The sequence below is a fragment of the Pygocentrus nattereri genome, chromosome 25, assembly GCF_015220715.1.
Source record: "Pygocentrus nattereri isolate fPygNat1 chromosome 25, fPygNat1.pri, whole genome shotgun sequence".
In the NCBI taxonomy this organism is placed as follows: Eukaryota; Metazoa; Chordata; class Actinopteri; order Characiformes; family Serrasalmidae; genus Pygocentrus; species Pygocentrus nattereri.
This window is the reverse complement of record NC_051235.1, coordinates 2,887,833-2,909,100: the sequence shown is the minus strand read 5'-3', so window position 1 is coordinate 2,909,100 and position 21,268 is coordinate 2,887,833. Positions and strand designations below refer to the sequence as shown.

Sequence of the window (21,268 nt, the reverse complement as noted above, 5' to 3'; positions counted from 1 at the left end):
GGAGTGTCTAATAGAGTGGACAGAGAGTGGACACAGTGTTTAAAAACTGGGTCTGACCCACTCTTTTGATCATCAGATTCATCTCCTCGGGGAAGGGGACCACCTGAAGCACAACCAGAGCAACCACAAGTGTGCAGTAACGCATTTCCACCAGAGGGGTCTCCAAATCCCATAAAGTACACAGTGTAGCTTTAAACGGTAACATTAAGCAACAATAACAATGTTTATTTGCTTTTGTTGGTTCTGATAGGTTTTGGTTTTCCTACGTACTTCAGAAGGTGTGTGTGTGTGTGTGTGTGTGTGTGTGTGCGCGCGAACCGGAGGTCAGGGGTGTCTGTCAGGACGCTGAACACACCCTGATCCAGCACTCAGCGTTTATCTACGCTGTAACTGACCGTGACGGTGCCGTGATTTCTCCTCCTCCTCCTCACACAGAGCTCTCTCTCTCTCCACCGCCGCATTCCTCACATTCACCGCATACCTGCAGCGCGCACCGCGGCTTTGACCCGCTTCAGTTAGGGCCGTGAAAGAGACTGTGCACATGCTCACGACCGAGTGCGCACTTATTTTCAGCTAAAACAACATTCTCAGCTAATTTCATTTACAAGAAGGGGTTAAAAATGAAAAAAAGGACGCTGCTGACCTTTTTTGTCTTCTTACTGAGCCTCAGCCTTGCCGCTCACAGCATACCTGTACACCAGGTGTAAATCAGCCAGTCTTCTCTGAAGAAGTCAGCAGGTTCATTTCTTAACACGTACAAGCTCAAGTTCACTCAAAGTGGCCGACACAAAATAATAAAATTACATATTAAATTCAGTTTCGACTCATTAATAGAATCCTTTACTATTTACTACAGCACCTGTCGCTTATGATCATAATTAAACATTTATTTAAAACATTTAACATGTATTAAACACTGACTGCATCGATTCCCGTTTGTTTACCATTATTAATATTTGCCAAGTAAACTTCAGCTAGAGTTCATTTTACCTGTTAATTTTACTTATAGCACATTACATTTGCTGATAAACATTAATTTTAGTTAATTTCACCTGCTAACTTTACTTATAGTTCATTAAACCTGCTGAAAAGTCTTGATTCTCATTCATTTTAGGTGATAAATTTACTTGTAGTTCACATGAACTGCTCATTTTATGTCTGCCTGCTAATAAACCTTAAGTACAGTTCATTTTGCTCAAAACATTTGCTTATAATTCATTTATGCTGTTGATAAACCCTGATTATAGTTCATTTTACCAGCTAATTTTACTCATGGTTCATTAAATCTGCTGATAAACATTGAGTACAGGTCATTTTACCAGTTACTTTTACTTACAGTTCATTTCACCTGCTAAAAAACCTTAATTATCTTCCTTTTCACCTGTTACTTATGATTACAGATCATTAAATCTGCTGATAGACTGATGATAAACTGCTGACAAACCTTGACTAAAGTTCATGTTACCTGTAGATAAACCTTAATTATGGATAATTTTAATTACAGTTCATTTTACTAGCTAATTTTCCTCATAAGTCATTAGAACAGTCATTTTATCTCCTAAAATATTTCACTGACGACCTTCATTTGCGTGAGCGTCTAGGAGAGAGGAACTGAAATGGTTTTGTTTTGGCGCACATGCACAGCGAGACAGTCTCTTGGGGACGTGAGGGTGAAAGAATAGCCCGCTGAAGGTGAAGCCTCTTCTCGTCAGGCGTGTGCTTTCTCAGCCAGGAAGGAAGAGGACCTGAGACCGCTGACCCACTTTCCTGGGCTGAGGGGAGGTGTGTGTGGTGGACGAGAGGGAGAAATAGTGGAGAAAGGAGATTGTGGCGACTACCATTAAGAGGAAAAGGTCATTAGAGCTCAGGGTTTATGCCTCGTTCAGCCCTAGGTGTGCTGGGAAGTCTCTGCTGGCAGTCAAAGGGCAGAATAGGCATTTCCAAAAATGGGAATTTAGCAACCAGCAAAAACAGACCGTGTGGTAGACTGGTTGACCACAAGCCTCGATGCAGTGATATTTTCATAACCTCATTAGCTAAGCTCATTAACCTGAGTATAAATAGCTATCAGCATCCGCAAGCTGGTCCATTTTGCAATTAGGCTGACCGCTACAAACTGGAACGTCTGAGGAAGTGTAAGTGTACAAATGCTTTTTGACACCCTTGCAACGATGTTTTTGCAATCAGTGACACACTTGCAATGACATCCTTGAAATAATATACCTGCAATGATGCCTCTGCAAAGGTACTCATGCAAAGATACCCTTGCAGTGGTGCCTCTGCAATTAAGCCCCTGTGAGGAAACTTGTGCAATGATGCTCCAGCAATAATGCCCTTAAAGTCACACCTTCAAAATGATGCACACATGTGCCTGCAATGATGCCTCTACAAAGTTACCGGTGCAAAGATACTCATGCAATGATGTCCCCACAGTAACGCCCCTTTTTTTCCCACGCTTGCATTTGCGCCCCTGCAATTATGCCTCTGCAGTAACGCCCACACAAAGATACCCCTGCAATGGTACAAATGCAGTGACACCACTATTGTATCCCTGCTATGATGCCCCTGCAGTGACATCCTTGCAATGATGCTCTGCTACCCTCTAAACCAGGGGTGTCAAACTGGATCCAGAAAGGGCCGGTGTGGGTGTAGGTTTTCATTCCAACCAAGCAGAAGCCACATCTGATTCCACCTGGTTAATTATCAGGTACAGCTTCTGCTTGGTTGGAATGAAAACCTGCACCCACACCGGCCCTTTCTGGATCCAGTTTGACACCCCTGCTCTAAACGATGACACTTGATTACTATCCGGTCTACCTTCCTGTGGACTCTACTTCCAATCACACCCGCTTCCGCTAATTCACTTCTTCAGAAGTCCTTGATTGGCCGGATCAGATGCATTAATGTTCAGTACGGGGGGGCGCAGGATTTAGATACAGGCTGGAACTAAACTGCAGGGAAGCAGATCTCTAGGAGGAGGCTTACTGGGTCACTATGAGCGGCTAACGGATACCATTAAAACACCAACAAACATTTCTTGGCTGCAGATCAAAAGAAGTGCCTTGTCACGGATATTGCAACAACAAAGAGAGACAGCGAGATAAAAAGGAAGGGGAAAGAGCGAGAGAGCAGCTGAGAACCTATTTCAGTAAAATCATGTGTCCAAACTCTGGGAAACAGCTATTTAGGCTGTTGCTCAATCATGATGCTACATCTTTTCCACTTCAGACTTAAAAAGGCGCTTCCTCCAAAGATGCTAACAGTGATGATAAACATCAAAACTACTGGAAGCCAATTAGCATCATACAAACAATCCTAACTACTAGGTTTCATTTAGTTCTAGCCATACTAGCATGCTTGAAGCCCAACCCACAGCTGAGTGCATGAGTTCAGATTTCTTATCAAAAAGACGGAAAGGCAGGAAACTCACCGTTGAAGAAGCTCTTGACCTTCAGGTAGCCAACGCTGAGCCTGAGCACCGAGAGTTTGTCCAGCCGAGAGCGCACATCCTCGGAGAAGGGCAGCAGGTTGGTCAGCTTGTCCAGCTCCATATTTAGTCGATCCCTGTGCCGCTTGGACGGGTTCGACTTGGCGCCCTCCGGCGGAGGGGGCTTAGGTCTGAAGAAAGAGGGAGGAAGAGCTTTAGATGAATGATGCAAAGTGCAAGTGTGCTGCATTTGGTGTGGGCTGTATAGCACCACCTCATAAGAGCACCTTATATCTTGGTGGTACACGTTCCAAAACAAGGTACTAAACTCCCACTGATGTGGCACCTCAGGGGTACGTCTTCAGCAGCTTTAGTTCGGGACACATAACTGTACCATATTCCATTGCAATTATATGCTCTTATTAAGTTCCACTGATTGAGACTCTGTCTCAACTCCAAGCTTGTTAGCATATCCAAAAGAACAGACATGCACCTTTCACCTGTGAAAGTGAACATGGTATACATTTAAAACTTGCGGTGCACAACTGGACTTCAAGGACCATGTTGTACCTTTCGAAAGTACATACATTATTTGTACCTTGAACAAAAATGCCTGTTCGGTAACCTTTCCTTTAACACAAAACAGAAAAAAGGCACATAAAACGAGTTAAATGGGTAAGACAGGTAAGTGTGTTTCACTGCAAGTGATCTTAAATCTAGCCGATATGTCTAATAATTCTGATTCTTATTCACTTTAAGTGAGTCTAATTCTCATCATTTGAAGACAATTTTACTTGTTGTTCAAAATATGCTTGGAACAATGATATCTGCCGAAACAGTGAGATGATCTGGCGTATTAAAATCACTCAAAATGAGTTTAAAAAAAAAAAGATCTATAATTAAGTTACATAATCTTCTTGACACAATATTCTTTTTTGCAGCGTGTTGTTGAACACATCACTTTCTGGGGAGTACACATTATTCTGCCCACATGATAAGTGAGGCAAAAGCTTCAATGGTCCCTCAACAGCTTTATTTGCAGAAATGGTTCTGATCAAATCATTCAAATATGTGAAAACTGTGATCGCAACCATGGAAAAAGTTAACTTCCAAAAACTCCTTTGCCGTGACCCTGCGAGCGCCGTGGCTCCCTTCTGGGCTCGGCTGAGGGAGAAAAACCGTCTCTGCAGGCTGAAAATAATTAGGATCTGGTTGGGATTTTGTTTTGGTACAAACAGGCCTAAAAATAGATTAGGGGGCTGATGGAGGGGGGATGGAGCAGGGTGCTTGTTCTGAGAGCTCCTCCAGCAAAGAGACAGAGCGAAGGGATTTGTTCAACATCTCTGGGGAGATAAGGGCCAATCATGCGAAAACATCTCAACTCTGACCTCATTTCCTGTTTCTGCAATGTTCCGATCAGAGGGCGGGTTAGGCAGGATTGGCCGAGTGTGACACACAGAGGAGGAAAAATAAGCGCTGAGGCTTTGCAGACGATCAAATGATTCCCAAGGATGACACTGACTCGTGACCACCAAGCTTGAGGTCTGTGAAGGCAGCCATTTCATGAATGGAGCGTTGTTGGCGAGGATCTGTTCCTCGCTCTCTCTCGCTCTTTCCCTCTTTCTCCTCTGTGAAACATCTAGAGAGGGTTCAGAAGTTCCCTGTTTCTCAGCGTCTTATCTCCAGATCTGCAATGTAAACCACTGGTGAATTTTCTTTTAATAGAGGTGGAGGTTGATCCTTATCGGTGTACTAGGAATCCGTGCTATGTGGGGACGAAACAGTCAATCCGATGCTGAAGAATGATCTCAGGGTAACTCTTGGGCACAAAGAGGCTCATGTGCTTTGCGTGTCATTTGCACAATTAGTTATATCTCTATATGTGATTCCAAAGTCTTGGGAAACTTTCACATCACTCACTTGAGCGGTTTCAGTAAATGCTGAAAGCAGTTCTCTCTGCCTTGCGTGGCCGCCTATCCCGGGGACAGAGCAGCCTTGTGGAGAGCCAAAGCAAATCTTTTCACAACAAATTTGCCGTCTAGACGCTGGCCATTAATTGGTAATTAAGTCCAGCTGCTTAGCCCGGCCCGGCTTAACGACAAGGCAGATGACACAAACCTGCTGCTACAGCAACTGGGGCAAGAGGCTGGTGCCAAGCAACGCATGACAAGAGAAACCCTGCCAGGCGGCTGTCGCTGGACAGACGGCCGCGGCTATTAGCGATTACAACTGCACATGCCTCGGCCAAGGCAGCCTAACAAGACTGCAGAAAGCCAGCTTAGCAAGACAGGACAGTCACTGAAAGACAGCACAGCGGGGGGAAAAGGACAGTTTAGCGAGACAGAAGGTCATTGTCCTGAAAGCGAGCCTAGCCAGCCAGAAGAACAGATTATGTCGCAAGAACTGCAATGAGAAGACAGGAGGGCTCCATGGAGGCATTGCACTGAAAGCTAGCTTAGCAAGTCAGAAGAGCATTTTACAGAAAGACAGAATACCACAGACATTTCCTGAGTGAAAGGTAGTTTAACTACGCATGTGGGCATTGTTTCGCAAGCCAGCCTAGCAAGGTAAGAGAGCAGTTTACAGAAAGACAACTTAGCAAGAAAGGAAAACGTACTAAAACGCAGCTCCAGGAGAACAGGAGGCTGCAAGAGGGCATCATACTGACAGCTAGCTCAGCAAAACAGGGCAATGGCTTGAGGCTTGTTAAGCAAGACAAGGGGGCATTTTACTGAAAGTTAGCACAATAGGACCGGAGTCTGTTTAACTTTGAAAGACAAGAGAGCATTTTACTGCAACATAGCAAGTCAGGAGCACAGTTAGCATTTTACCGAAAGCTAGCGTAGCAGATTAGCAGATTTTTCCCGAAAGCCAGCTCAACCAGAGAGGATGGCCTTTTACAAAAACTCAGCTAAACGAAAGAGAATTTCAGTAAAAGACAGTTTTCCAGGACATTTGCTCATGTTTACTGAAGCAGCTGAGCGAGGCAGGAGCTCGTTTCACTGAAGGCCAGTCTAGCGAGGCAGCAGTGCTTCTGAGCGAAAGCCAGCACGGCGTTCTTGGCCCTTTCGTCCGTAATGAAGGCCATTACCGAGGTCTGAGCTGGGCCCTTACTGGAATCACAGTCATCAACTGCGGGGCTTTAACTGCAGCCCCTGCTCCGCCCCGCCCCGTCCGCCCCGAAAAAACCCATCCGTCTGCCCAGAGGAATCTCCGCCGTAACTCGAGCCGGCCCGACAGACCCTAATTATGCTTTCCCAGAAATAAAGCAAAAGTGACCTCAGAGGAAAAGGCCGGCGGGACAAAAGGCAGCATTCAGCTTCACTCCTTGGGCTTTTGTGGGGCAGTGCCACGTGGGCATCGTCACCGCTGGCTCCCCGACAGCTCACCTGCTCTTCCGTTTTCACAGGAATTTCCATGGACTCAATGTTGATACGTGCCAGTCACAAACAGAGCCGGCAAAAAGAAGAGAAGCGGATCGGTTTGCAGTTGGCATTCCAGCCGCAATCACTGCAGCGAGCAGGACGGAGAACCGCCACGATGCGATACAAGCAATACGATAAGATACGATACAATGACGAAACACGATCAGTTTAGTCACCATAACAACGGCAGTTTGGACCAACAGCTCCTAAAGTCCTGAGCCCCACATCTGAAAACCGTCATGATCATGGATTTTATCTGAAAATGAATTGGGATATAAATAATTTACAGCCTAATGTTTTCCTGAGACCCATAATGTGTCTTAATGAATGAATTTACTGTTTATTTACATTTATTCGCCTCAACCCAACACACTCAACCGTAAATAACACCACCATCTGGAGGCTGGAGGTTAGGGATCTGGCCCTGTGACCGGAAGGTCGTCGGTTCGATCCCCAGTGCCGACTCAGTGTGCTCACTGTCCACTAGTGTGTGTTCACTAGAGTGTATGTGGTGTTTCACTTCATGGATGGGTTAAATGCGGAGGTGGAATTTCCCCAGTTGTGGGATCAAAAAAGTATCACTTATCAATCATGAAATGGTTCTACTTAGAACCATAAGCTCCAAACAGAACCATTTGCATGTTTAAATGGCTCTTTGCCTGGTGAAATGGTTCTTCAGATGGACTGAGAATGTGTTGTACACAGAACTGCATGAGTTCTACACAGAACCTTTTTGAAAATGGTTTTGTGTAACAATAAAAATGGTTCTGCTTTGTAAGAATGTCAAGCCTGTAATCATAGCAGAACCCTTCTGGTGCTATATTGAACACATTCTCCATCAATCTGAAGAACCATTTTACCATGAAATGCTTTTATGCAGAACTCAGGGGTTCTTTAGTAAAGGCAACGGTTCTACTTAAAACCATGAGTTCTATATAAAACCATTTGCACATTTAAATGGTTCTTTGCATGGTGAAATATTTCTTCAGACTGATGGAGAATGTGCTGTGTATGGTTCTACATAGAACCTTTTCGAAGACGGTTCTGCATAGCACCAAAAAGGGTTCTGCTATTGTTAGAATGTTAAACTTGTAACAATAGTAGAACCCCTTTGGTGCTATGTGGATACAGAGCACATTTTCCATCAATCTGAAACACTATTTCTTCATGAAAAGGTTCTATATAGAACTATGTAGAAGACAGTGGTTCTACTTAGAACCAAGAGTTCTATATAAAACACTTGCATGTTTAAATGGTTCTTTGCGGGGTGAACTGGTTCTTCAGATTGATGGAGAATGTATTGTGTACAGTTCTGATGGGTGACCGAATGTTCCTCACCTCACTCGGTGGTCAGTTGCTGCTTAGCAACGATACCGTACTCTAAAGGAACTACATTTCTTAACGGAAAACCTATTTATATCGATCACTAATAATGAATAAGGTTCTGAAAAGGTGCGGGTTTTATCGTATTTTATGTTGGTCGCCGTTTTATGATTTTATCCCAGGGACCTGCTTTACATCGTGCCTAACAACACCCTTCCCCGTGGTACAATCGCTGTAGGAGTAGCCTCAAGTGGTTTACTGCTTTACTATTAAGCGTTCTGGATCATTTCCATCAGCCCAATGGTCATGAAATGTTTACGAAGCGTAAAAGCTGATGTTCTAGACAATGTAAAAGAAATAAAACAGAGTTCTGTGTTGTGTATCCACATAGCACCAAAGGGGTTCTACTATTGTTACAAGTTTAACATTCTAGAAATAGCAAAACCCTTTTTGGTGCTGCACAGAACCGTCTTCAAAAAGGTTCTATGTAGAACCATACACAGCGCATTCTCCATCAGTCTGAAGAAACATTTCACCATGCAAAGAGCCATTCTCTCTCTCTCTCTCTCTCTCTCTCTCTCTCTCTCTCTCTCTCTCGCTCGCTCTCTCTCAGTCTCTCTCTCTCTCTCTCTTTCTCTCTCTCTCTCTCTCTCTCTCTTTCTCTCTCTCTCTCTCTCTCTCTCTCTCTCTAAAAGCTCCTCACAGAAAGTTCCTACATGAAGTGGTTCTGAATTCACTGCCTGATGACTGAGACGCTGTTTTATGAGAGTTTAGAGAACTTCAACTCCATTCATGGTGGAGGGAGACATGCAGGGCGCTGTGCGGCAAAATAGTCCCCAAAGAAAACTCATTATTCCAGATTTTCCACTGTTTTCCATCCTCAACATTCCATATAAGCTCAGAAGACTCGTGTAGGTTCTCTGGTGGTTCTGGATGGTAAATATAGTGTCTATATCTGTGTTGTAGTCATGGAGACCACCGGTTCCCATCACCACCACTGCAGAGAAACGGACCTATAGAACTATGCATGAGGTCAGGGAGGGCAGCCGGTGTAGACCGAGCTTATCTTATCCTAACTCCCATGATGCACCGCAGTCTCTAGTTTCGGAGTTTCCGTGACCTCGCTCCGTCGGGAGGCTGAACGGCCCCCGCCCAGACGCTTAATCCAGCCCCGCTCAGCGCTGTTTAATTAGGCAACTTCCACCAGTGCCAGGCGTTCTCCCCTCATAACCCCCGCTAGAACTCGCGCACATCTGGTTCTGATCACACACAGAAAAAGGCCAATAAACCTGAAGCTGGCTTCCTCCGCAACGTTCCTGTGTGAATTTCAGAGCGTGTGGCTAACCCGGACTGATCTGGCTACGCTAACACAATCCACACGGTTCCTTTCGTCCAGCAGCCACGATTTACAACAACAACAACAACTAATACTACAACTACAACTATAACAACTACAACAACAACTAATACTACAACTATAACAACAACAACAACAACAACTAATACTACAACTACAACTATAACAACTACAACAACAACTAATACTACAACTATAACAACTACAACAACAACAACTAATACTACAACTACAACTATAACAACTACAACAACAACTAATACTACAACTATAACAACAACAACAACAACAACTAATACTACAACTACAACTATAACAACTACAACAACAACTAATACTACAACTATAACAACTACAACAACAACAACTAATACTACAACTATAACTATAACAACTACAACAACAACTAATACTACAACTATAACAACTACAACAACAACAACTAATACTACAACTATAACAACTACAACTAATACTACAACTATAACAACTACAACAACAACAACTAATACTACAACTATAACAACAACAACTAATACTACAACTATAACAACTACAACAACAACAACTAATACTACAACTATAACTATAACAACTACAACAACAACTAATACTACAACTATAACAACTACAACAACAACTAATACTACAACTATAACAACTACAACTAATACTACAACTATAACAACTACAACAACAACAACTAATACTACAACTATAACAACAACAACAACAACTAATACTACAACTATAACAACTACAACAACAACAACAACTAATACTACAATTATAACAACTACAACAGTAACAACAACTACAATAACTACTACATCAACAACAACTACAACAACAAATACAGAAGATATGTGCACCACCTCAAAACACACACACACACACACACATACACTTTCTAAACCGCTTCTCCCTCAGGGGGGGGGGGGGCTGTGCTGGAGCCTATCCCAGCGGTCACTGGGCGGAAGGCAGGATAGATAGATACACTGACTAGAATGAAGACGTTCCACTTGATGAGACGCTCGTTTTTGCAGGGCGTTTGATTGACTGACTGAAGCACCGAGCGAAGCCGTGAAGCCGCTGAAGGGACAGAAATGACACCTGTCCTGTTTCGGGTCTTTAGCTTGATGTGCCACCTTAGCGTTAGCTTAGCGAGCAGCTGCAGAGCCAAACAGAGCTGCAGACCACAGCACAGGCCTGATTCTGAAAACAGACACAAATCTAGACGATTAAAATGTTTGCGAGAGCAAAAGTGGAGAGACAGTGAGCCGAAATCAGACACACTCTGCGGTGTTCGGGGAGAGAGCTTAGTTAGCTCAGTTAGCTCGGTTAGCTTGGTTAGCAAGCCAAACATGCCTCACCACAGCATGGCTGTGGCTAAAATACCACCTGTTTAGAGGACAGTGCGAAGTCGAGTGACTGGTGTTGGTATGGAAGCTGAAATCAAGCGTGTTCTGCGTGGAGTCCAGAGAACGTGCGGTTCTGATAGCCCTCATAGCTCCTCTCTGCGGCTGAGCTGCTAGCATGCTCAGTTTTTCCGTTGTCGCTAGCTGTCAGGGAGCTTCCACACCAGTTCACTGTCATATAAATGGGCGAAACGCGTTTGTTCATCCGTTCAGCCGTGGAACGCAAATTTGACAAGTCATAGTTCTGAAATATCATCATTTTCCATCGCGTGAGACACCGAACTACCACCACACTGCCCAGCCCTAGATAACGGTTGGCCAGGAAGCGTCTTTTAGCCGTTACTGACCAACTTGTTACAGTTTGAAGCGAGTGATAAATCAGGAATGCAGTTAGCACCCAATGCTAATCCAGATGCGCTGGTATTGCTCTACATAAATGGGCAGCAGCGCCCAGTTGGCACCCACGGGGTCAGTTACCGCCTCAGGTTGGTAATCCAAACTAAATATTCTCCATTACAACAGTTTGAATTCCCACAAAGATGTTGAACTTCCCGAAGAATCTGATTGATGTAAAAGACGTCACGTGACCTGAGATTTACAGTCACCTCACAGCTGAACAATAACACTGATCTTAAATTACACCTGTTGGCTGCAGCCTCTGACGGCTGGCAACAACATTAAGAATATGGCCTGTGAAGTGACAAACGCTGTAAAGTTGCCTCGTTCCAGCTCTGCTTTTGTTGAAAGGGAAAATGTGAGGAGGGGCTGAAGTTTCACTTTCCCGCTCTGCATCTAAACAAAGCTTCACATCACCTCCTCCTCTGTTATGGCTGGTCTGGTGTGGCCCAAACCTGTGAGCCAGTGACCGACGACTCAACGCCAACTTCTATTCCAGCTTTAACTTCAACCGTACTGCAACTACAACTTCAATGCTACAACGCCAACTTCAACACCAACTTCAACTCCAGCTTTCATTCAAAACTCCAACTTCAAATTCAACGCTCACTTCAACTCCAACACCAACTTCAATTCCACTTTCAACTCCAAACTCAACTGCAACTCCGACGTCAATGCTAACTTCACCTTCAACACCAACACTAATTTCAACTCCAGCACTAACGTCCTCTCATATTCCAACTTCAGCAACACCAACTTCAACTCCAGGTTTCATTCAAAACTCCAACCTCAACTTCAACACCAACTTCAGTTCCACTTTCAACTCCAAACTCAACTGCAACTCCCACGTCAATGCTAACTTTATCTCCAACACCATCACTAATTTCAACTCCAGCACTAACGTCCTCTCATATTCCAACTTCAGCAATGCCAACTTAACTTCAGGTTCAATTCTTCTATGTCATTTTCAACTTCAAAGCCAACTTTAACTCCAATGCCAAGGCCAACTTCAACTCCAGCTTCTGTTCCAGCTTCAACCTCAGCTGCATCTCCAATTCCAATGTCTACTTCAGTGCCAATTTCAACACCAACTTTAACTCCAAAACCAACTTCAACTTCCATTCCAGCTTTAACTCCAACCTCAACTTAAATGCTCATTTCAACTCTAACTCCAAGTTCAATTCCAACTTCTATTCCAGGTTCAACTCCAACCTCACCTGCAACTCCAGCAACATGAACCTGAATGCCATCTACAACTGCAACATCAACCCTAACACCAACTCCAGCACCAAGACGACCTTCAACTCCAGCTTTTTTCCAGCTTAACCTTACTTACACCTCCAACTCAAGTTCAACACCCCTCTAACACCAACATTTCAACTCCAACTCCAATGCCCACCCCAGCCTCAAATCAAACACCCACCTAATACAAATTTCACCATTAACTTCAACTACAACACTAAGTTCAACACCAACTTTAACACAAACTTCAATACAACTTCAACTCCAACTGTGTGTTGTTTTTTTGCAATAGTCTTTATTTCTTACTAAGACATTCTTTTTTCTTTACAATCCCAGATTCACATTTCAGTTTTTTTGCGTTCACATATAAAAGAAACACTTCTTCTTTGCAACAAAGCAGCAGGTGAATCAAAACACAGTTACTGCACATCCTCTCACAGCAAACGTCCTCGTTACGCGGTTTACGCGTGTTTAATTTCACACACGCTGTAACAGGCAGTGATGATGGAAATGAGCTGTTAGTAAACTAGTTCTGAGGCTGAACCTGACTCTGCTGGTATGCTGTGTTTTCAAACCAGCGTCCGGTTACGGGGATAATCATTAATGTCAGTGCAGGAACACAAACACGCCGCGGAGGGGGAGGGGGTGTTTGTGGGGGTGGGGGAGGGGTTGTTACTGCAGGCTCTTTCAGTTTCCCTCAAAAGCACCTCCGCAACATCAGGACAAACAAAAATGCGGTCAGAAAACCACAATATGCAAAACATGCATTCACATGCCTTGCTTCTGTATGTACACTTGGGTTTGACTGTGTGGGGCCTGCATGTGACTATACGCACTTTAAATGCTGTTATACTGTAATCCGTTCAATACTATTTAGACATTAATGCTATAACATGAATATGTTCACCTCCTAATTTCTACGGTTTTATGTCTATATTAAGTAGTAAAAAGCCGGGCTGGACCTGAACAGTCGGACATTCGGATATTCATTTGTTGCGTAGGTATTCGATTTTTAATTTTGGGCTTCGGATATTTGCTGTTTTTGGCTAAATCTCGGCTACCAATGACGGCGAAATGCAAACTACTGTAACCCTAGGGGTTTTCGGGAGAAACCTGGACGACTCGAGGTTACAGTCCATGGCAGCTACAGCTACATACAGCGCTGGAATCTAACAAATACCCAGCATTTCTGTTTTTGTCATTTATCTGATCTGATAATATGAACAGTTACCAGGCGGTCATTATGGGTCCCGTGTTATTTGTAGCTTTTCCAGAAACGTCTCCTAATGAAATGAACATGTTGTACTTGTATTGGCTGTTTTGACTGTAAATGAAGGGCCTCTAACTTTCGCCCAGTTCTGTCTTGTTGAAACTTCACTTCCACACCTTAACACCGCAAAGAAAGAGCAAACTCATCAGTCCTTTTCAGTTTAGACCTCATTTCTGAGGCTGTGGTCTGAGCTTTTGTCATCATGACTGATTAGACGAGAGGAAATCTTGATCCAGTTCTTTGAATGAGGAGAGAGAGAAAGAGAGAGAGACAGAGAGAAAGAGAGAGACAGAGAGAGAGTGAGACAGAGAGAGAGAGAGACACAGAGAGAGTGAGACAGAGAGAGACAGAGAGAGTGAGACAGAGAGAGAGACAGAGAGAGAGAGTGAGACAGAGAGAGAGAGAGACACAGAGAGAGAGAGAGAGAAAGAGAGAGAGACAGAGAGAGAGAAAGAGAGAGAGAGAAAGAGAGACACAGAGAGAGAGAGACACAGAGAGAGAGATACAGAGAGAGATACAGAGAGAGAGAGAGAGAGAGAGACACAGAGAGAGAGATACAGAGAGAGAGACACAGAGAGAGAGAGAGAGGTGTACTTTTCTCCAGCATTCCAGCTTCCAGCAGCGGTGTCGAGCGTGGGGGTCCGGTTACACTCGGCCTCAATAGGCTTTTTGTTTGAAACTCCGGCTCTGCTGAGAACGTCGCGCCCAGCACGGCCTGTTCAAACGTGGAGGTGCAACCGCTGAAGGTTTAAATCTCGATAAACAGATCGCACCTGACGGGTGGCGGCCTTCCCGAGCTGTAAACAGGTGCGTCAGCGGCCTTAGCGGGCGACAGCCATGTAAACATATAAAAATAACCAATAACTTGGCAAAAAATCTAAATATGGACACTTTTCGATTCACCCCGGATCAGCTGGGACCTGTTTGGCTTCTTCGGTTTAGAACTGGAGCTACACAGCTAAGAAACACTGGAAGTCGATAGTCACCCAAACCAGTTCTGTACACATACATCGCCTGCTCTTCTCTCGTCCCACTCGAACTGCATCTGTCTCTTCGGTCGGGTCTTACAGTCTTGTGGATGTGGTTTCGAGCGCAGTATGACTCACCCTGGACTATAATAATGAACAAAACCTCACGCTGTGGGCGGCCCCTCCAGACAAAGGCATGTGGGTTCACAAACCCCCACAGGAGTCGGGTCAGTATTTGCGACGAAACAAATAAAATCAGTCCGTCTGTGTGAACACCGGCTCTGGTCTAGTCTAAAGCTGCTGTTCACGCTTTTAAAGCACTGTATTAGTGTTTAACTGGGTTTATTCTAATGACAATGCGCTGAATGCATGAACACCTGTATACATAACACTCTCAGGTGGTCCTTCTTCTGCCCATCACTGTGGAAATCGTGTAAGTGGAGTTTGAAGAGGTAAAAAAAAAGGAAAACGCTGCAGCCGAAGGATGGCTTAGCGGCCCACATCAGACAGATAGACCAAAAACACGGCTGTCTAAAGCTGCTGTCGGTTCAGGGTTCTTTGCCTGGAGGAACGGGGTGATGGAGAACGTACCTACCTAGAACCCATGGTTCACTGCCTCCAAGAACCCTCGAAGAAGGACTGCATCCTAAACCTCATCTACACAGCCTTAATGAAGCCCTGGATGTCATGAATACTGCTAGTATACAGACTAGGGGGCACACTTGCCTGGAGCGGAGGGCAGCCCTATCTGCAGCGCTGAGGGTTAGGTGTCTTGCTCAAGGGCACTTCACTCATGGACTGTCAGCTGAGGGGATTGAACCGCCGACTTTCTGGTCACAGGGCTGGTTCCCTAACCTCTAAACCACGACTGCCCGTTGAAATGACACCTAATACTGACCACGTGCCTGTAATAAGAGCTGAAATGTGATACTGATGCGTAGCAACTCGTTATGTACTAAATTAATATCACTTACCATTTGCAAACGTTTGAGCATCAAGCTGGTTAAATGTTATTAGCCAGGTTATGTTGATTTGCTCAGTGGAAATAAGTGAAGTCACTTTTAATACGCATTTACTGTCTATTGGGCTGTACCTTCCGTACTGACGGGGTCAAGCAGGCCCAGGCGGTAGGCCTAGAATAGTAACTGTAAATACTGGCCGTCCTCGATGACAGACGAGGGAACAAATGACTGCAAATGCGCTGTATTAGTGTTTAACTGTGTTTATCCTAACGACAATGCGCTGAATACATGAAGACCTGCATACATAACGTTCTCAGGTGGTCCAGAACTTTTGCACAGCACTGTGTAAATCACCTGGTTGGACTTTCAGGGGTTAAAAAAGGAAAACACTGCAGAATCAGCGTGGGTCAGTAGTTCAGGTCAGAAAGATAAACCTGCAAAAAACACAGTGGACACATTGCTAGTGCTAAGAGAAAAGCAGGGCTGGGCGATACAATGATACGATTATATCACGATGCTTCAATCGCATGATACGCATCACGATATTGATACTGCAGTGATAATAATAATAATAATAATAATAATAATAATACATCTTCATAAACCTTCTTGTTTTATCAACTCTATTGGACTGAATCCAGTTAAACAGGGAAACAGGGTTGGTCACTGAGTGTGTTTACACACACTCAATAATCTGATCATAATCGGACCTCTGCAGTTATCTGACTATTCAAATGGCCATGTAAACAGTCTGACTGCTTAGACCAGAGCGAGGTCTAGAAATCTGACAAAGAGGCTGGACTGGAGCTCAGTAATCAGATTTCTCAGTGCTGTGAGCTCTTACTCCGATTTCTTTCACTCCTTAATCTGAGCATGTGCGGAAACAGACGGTGGCACCGAAAAACCCAAATGCACGCTTGACGAAATGGAGGATGTAAACGTTCCTCGTCGTCTCGTATGCATGTCCATGGTTTCAGGCAAAGTGGCGCGACGTTGAAAAAACGTTTACGTCATGTCTTCTTCTGTGAGTCTATCGGCTGAAATCTGATTTCTGTCTGACTCTTGGAAACCTCGATTTTCCCCATTGCATAAGTGCACGTAAACCCGTTGATCGGATTACGGACAAAATCAGATTTTCGGCAGGTATCGGATTATTAAGTGCAGGTAAACGCATTCCGTGCTCCTCAAGTACTGAAAATAGCCACAGCATGCTCAGAAAAACATATCGCCACATAATGCATCACGATAAAGGTAGGAGATCGTCATATTGCCCACCTCCAAGACAAAGACAACTCCATTCAATTTCATTTAGGACTGAGCAATATGACGACATTGTTATCGTGATGCATAACGTATCGTTAATATCGTCAGTGCTTGAAAACATCCACCAATTGCACCTTTAATTACAAAAAACAGCTTAAACGGTCCTGTTTAATTGGATTTATGTAAAACAGTGTGTAAGATACTGAACGCACCTGATTGGAATCAAAGTTTGTTTAAATAAATATCGTCACGGAAAGTTTCTGTAGTATCGCAACATTACACTTTTGTCATATCGCTCACCTCTAGTCGTGGGCTGGAGGTCAGGGAACCAGCCCCGTGACCGGAAAGTCGCCGGTTCGATCCCCAGAGCCGACAGCACATGACTGAGGTGTCCTTGAGCAAGACACCTAATCCCCAACTGCTCCCAGGGCGCCGTGGATAGTGCTGCCCACCGCTCCCGGGCAAGTGTGCCCCCTGCCCCCTAGTGTGTATGGGGTGTTCCACTGCATGGATGGTTAAATGTGGAGATGAAATTTCCCCGTTGTGGGACTAATAATGGTCACTTCATCTAACTTCTTATACCTAAATACAACAGCTGGAGTGTTTGGAGCAATTTCCTTCTTATCTGCATTCGTTTCAAAGCTGATTTGGGGCTCCAACCTTCCCGAACGTCAATGCAAAACCTTCGTTTAGATCCAAACTGCGAGCGAAAGTAGAATAACAGCGAACCCAAACGCCCAGCCTTCCCACAGCGAGAGCCACTGGTTTAAAAAGCTCAATAAGGACCTTCTAATTAGGGAATCCAGCTGCTTAAGGTCACACAGTCGCTCAGCCTCCATACAAAAGCACTGACCAATTGAATGGGACGCTCTGACGCAACTGCATGAGCCTATGGTCACCAGGCCCAAGGCCAAGTGTGGGCTAGAGGGGTATAAAGCCCCCCCCCCCCCCCCCCACCTGGTCTGTGGAGCAGAAAACCTGCGGATCTCCATCCAGTACCTTTGGGATGAGTTGGCGATCCAGAACTGACCGTCCAACATCAGTACCTCACCTCATTAATGCTCAATCAAATCCTCACAGCAATGTTCCACCATCTATAAGCCTGAGATTAGAGATGAGAAGAGGCTGTTACTGCTGCTCAAACTCACTATTAACACCTTCATTTCAGACGAGACTGTTTTACAGGCTTTTGGACGCACGGCGGTCACACACCGCTAATACGAGACCACTGATGGCCACTTCGGCCCGGAGAACCAGCGCAAAACTGAAAGGCGCTTAATTTGAGTTACCTAAAGTAAAGGATCGAACACTGGACATAAACGCATGATACACAACGTTATGACCACCTGCTGGGCTGAGAATAGTCCACCCAACAAAAACGTCTAGCCGACAGCGTCCTGTGACCACTGATGGAGGACCAGAGGATGACCAACACAGACTGTGCAGCAGCAGATGAGCTGTCGCCTCTGACTTGACATCTACAAGGTGGACTGACGAGGTAGCAGTGGACATTGAGTGGGCACCGTGTTTAAAAACTCCAGCAGCTCTGCTCCGTCTGATCCACTCGCACCAGCGCGACACACACCAACACACCACCACAACGTCAGCGTTACGGCTGAGAATGACCCACCACCCAAACAGTACCTGCTCTGTGAGGGTCCATGGGGGTCCTGACCACTGAAGAACAGGGTAACAGAGTATCAGAGAAACAGATGGACTACAGTCTGTAACTGTAGAACTACAGAGTGCAGCTATACGGTCAGTGGAGCTGATCAGATGGACAGTGAGTGGAGAAACAGGTCCATACGTGAGAAACACAAGCTAAAGCACAGACATGCCACACAGACATGCCACTGGGCCAGGGGTGCCCACACTTGTGCACACGACTGAATGTGACGCAAAGCCCGGCGCGCCGATGTTAAAGGCCTACAGCGAGGCTGTAAGGGTGCGCTCACGCTCCCAGAGCCCAGAAGCCAAAGCCTCGCTGACTCTAAGGCCCGAAAAAACTTCCTCAAAACTTTTTTTTTTGTGGAACAAAAGTGGGACATTAACAAGCTCCTGCACGGACGCAGCTCCGCCGCAGTTGCGTAAGACTTTGCGTGACTTAAAAATATGTTAATTTGAGTTTGGGGTGAGGGTGGGGGGGTGAGGGGCAGGAGGGGTGGGGGGTGAGGGGCACGAGGGGTGGGGGCAGAACAGGGAAAAGCGAAAAAAAAAAAAACCAACGTGTTCTTGTGAGGAGGGTTAAAAAAAGAGAAGGGTGGGGAGGTGGGGGGGTAGCCTATCGGATTACAATAACAGAGCGAAGCCCCGCCCACTCTGCCCTCCTCGCCCCTCCCTCCCGTACGCATCGCGTGAGAGCGCCGCCAGCTCGTGCGACTTGATTATGATTAATGCAAGACACACACACTCGCATAGAAACACATACAGACGCGCACCACTTGTATTACTATCCTTCCCGGTCATCCCGCCTGTGTCTGCACTGTTTCTAATAAAAACTTTGTTTAGTTAGTTTGATATACGGGGGGGGGGTAAAGGGGGCGTGGCGAGCTGCCAAAGGTCCCCACGACGACTTCATGTTCTCAGCAAACCTGGACTGGGTCCCCACAAAGCAGCCATAGGTTTGAATCTGCACAGAAAACGGCGAGTCTATGGGGGGCTGCGTGCTGTTTAACTCCTGCGCAAACCTGTTCCTCGCTCTTTTTGGCCCTCGTGATGACCCTACCGGACCATCACTGCACTCCGCATGGCTTATAATGCCCATTTTAAAGAGTATGCAACGCGTGCTGGCTCGCTTGGCTGCTCAAAACCCTCCACGCTCACTGTTCCGTTCACTCAAGTTGGACGTTAAAGGGAAACCCCACCGATTTGTCAAAATCCCTGCATGGGCCACGCGTTGTGATGTAAACACAGTCGTTCAGAGAGGTTCGTGTGCGACGCTCCGTTCTCGAGAAACGTGCCGAGTCATACTTGCTCACAGCGGTGGTGATAGGAACCAGACGTCCACCTCTGAAAAAGCTCCCTCCCAGACTACCTGACGGCCGGGACGCTGTGTTTTATAACACGTTCGGCCTTGAAACCCATTCATGGTGGAGGGATACATAACATGCTGTGAGGCAAAGTAGTCCCCGACAACTCCCCACTAAAGTCAACATGATGACACGTGGTGGTTTTCGCTAGTAAATAAAACGGCTGCGTCGGTGTCGTTGGCATGGCGACCCCGGGTTCCTATCACGACCACTGTGCAGAAGTTTCTCGACCACTCAACTATGCAGGGGTTTTGTAAAAAAAATGGGTGGAGTTCCCCTTTAAGCACGGCGAAGCAGCAAAACAAAGCGAGTTCAAGTTCATGACAACTCTCTCTCTCTCTTTCTTTCTTTCTCTTTCTTTCGCTCCTTGCCCCCCCCCCCCTCTCGTGCACTCACATTTTCTGGACGGGCTTCTTCCTCTTCTTGCTCGCATAGGTGCCTCCGCTCCCCAACATCGTGTCCCCTCTCTCTCTCCCCAGTCTCTCACAGTGTCTCTCTCTCACTCTCCCCAGTCTCTCACAGTGTCTCTCTCTCACAGTGTCTTTCTCTCACAGTGTCTCTCTCTCCCCAGTCTCTCACAGTGTCTCTCTCTCACAGTGTCTCTCTCTCACTCTCTCTCTCTCCCCAGTCTCTCACAGTGTCTCTCTCTCACAGTGTCTCTCTCTCACTCTCTCTCTCTCCCCAGTCTCTCACAGGGTCTCTCTCTCTCTCCCCTCCAGCGCCTCTGAGCTCCTTCAGCGCGACACAATGTGGCTGTTTCCGCACAGAACTTGTGAGCGCCTCAGCTCTGCTGTCCCGCCCGCGCGCACACTTCACACGCCGAAACACGCTCCTCGCGGGGCATTAAAGTCCTCCCGGCGCGCGATAACATCCAGAAAAAGGGGAGAAGCGAAGGAAAGGAAGGAGGCGAGAAAGTCTGTAGTCTCCTCCCGTGGACGGCAATGGCGTGAGCTGAGCGAATTTTCCTTCTTCCTCTCTCTCTCTCTCTCTCTCTCTCTCTCTCTCACTGTATTTTTCTGTAAGTTGTCACTCTCGCCGGTGAGGGAGGGGCGGGCCTGCGATGATTGGCCAGCACGGCGGCGCTCTAGCCAATCAGAATCTCGCTTTACGGTCTGGAACGTTACGTGTGCGGATTCTTCGCGCTCTGATTGGACGAAAACTTTCTTTCTTTACCCCCCCCCACGCCCC

General features: G+C 45.8%; 1 protein-coding gene across 1 annotated transcript in view; it reads right to left on the bottom strand.

The window, feature by feature from the left end:
* ahr2 (aryl hydrocarbon receptor 2) overlaps positions 1–20,664 on the bottom strand; it is a 109,211-nt gene extending 88,547 nt beyond the window's left edge. The window contains exons 1-2 of the mRNA XM_037534595.1: positions 20,477–20,664; positions 3,431–3,618 (exon numbers count right to left, since the gene is read on the bottom strand). Of these exons, the coding sequence (XP_037390492.1) occupies positions 3,431–3,618; positions 20,477–20,535 (247 nt within the window). The 5' untranslated portion in view covers positions 20,536–20,664. The remainder of the gene's footprint in view (positions 1–3,430; positions 3,619–20,476) is intronic.
* Between the last annotated feature and the right edge of the window lie 604 nt (positions 20,665–21,268).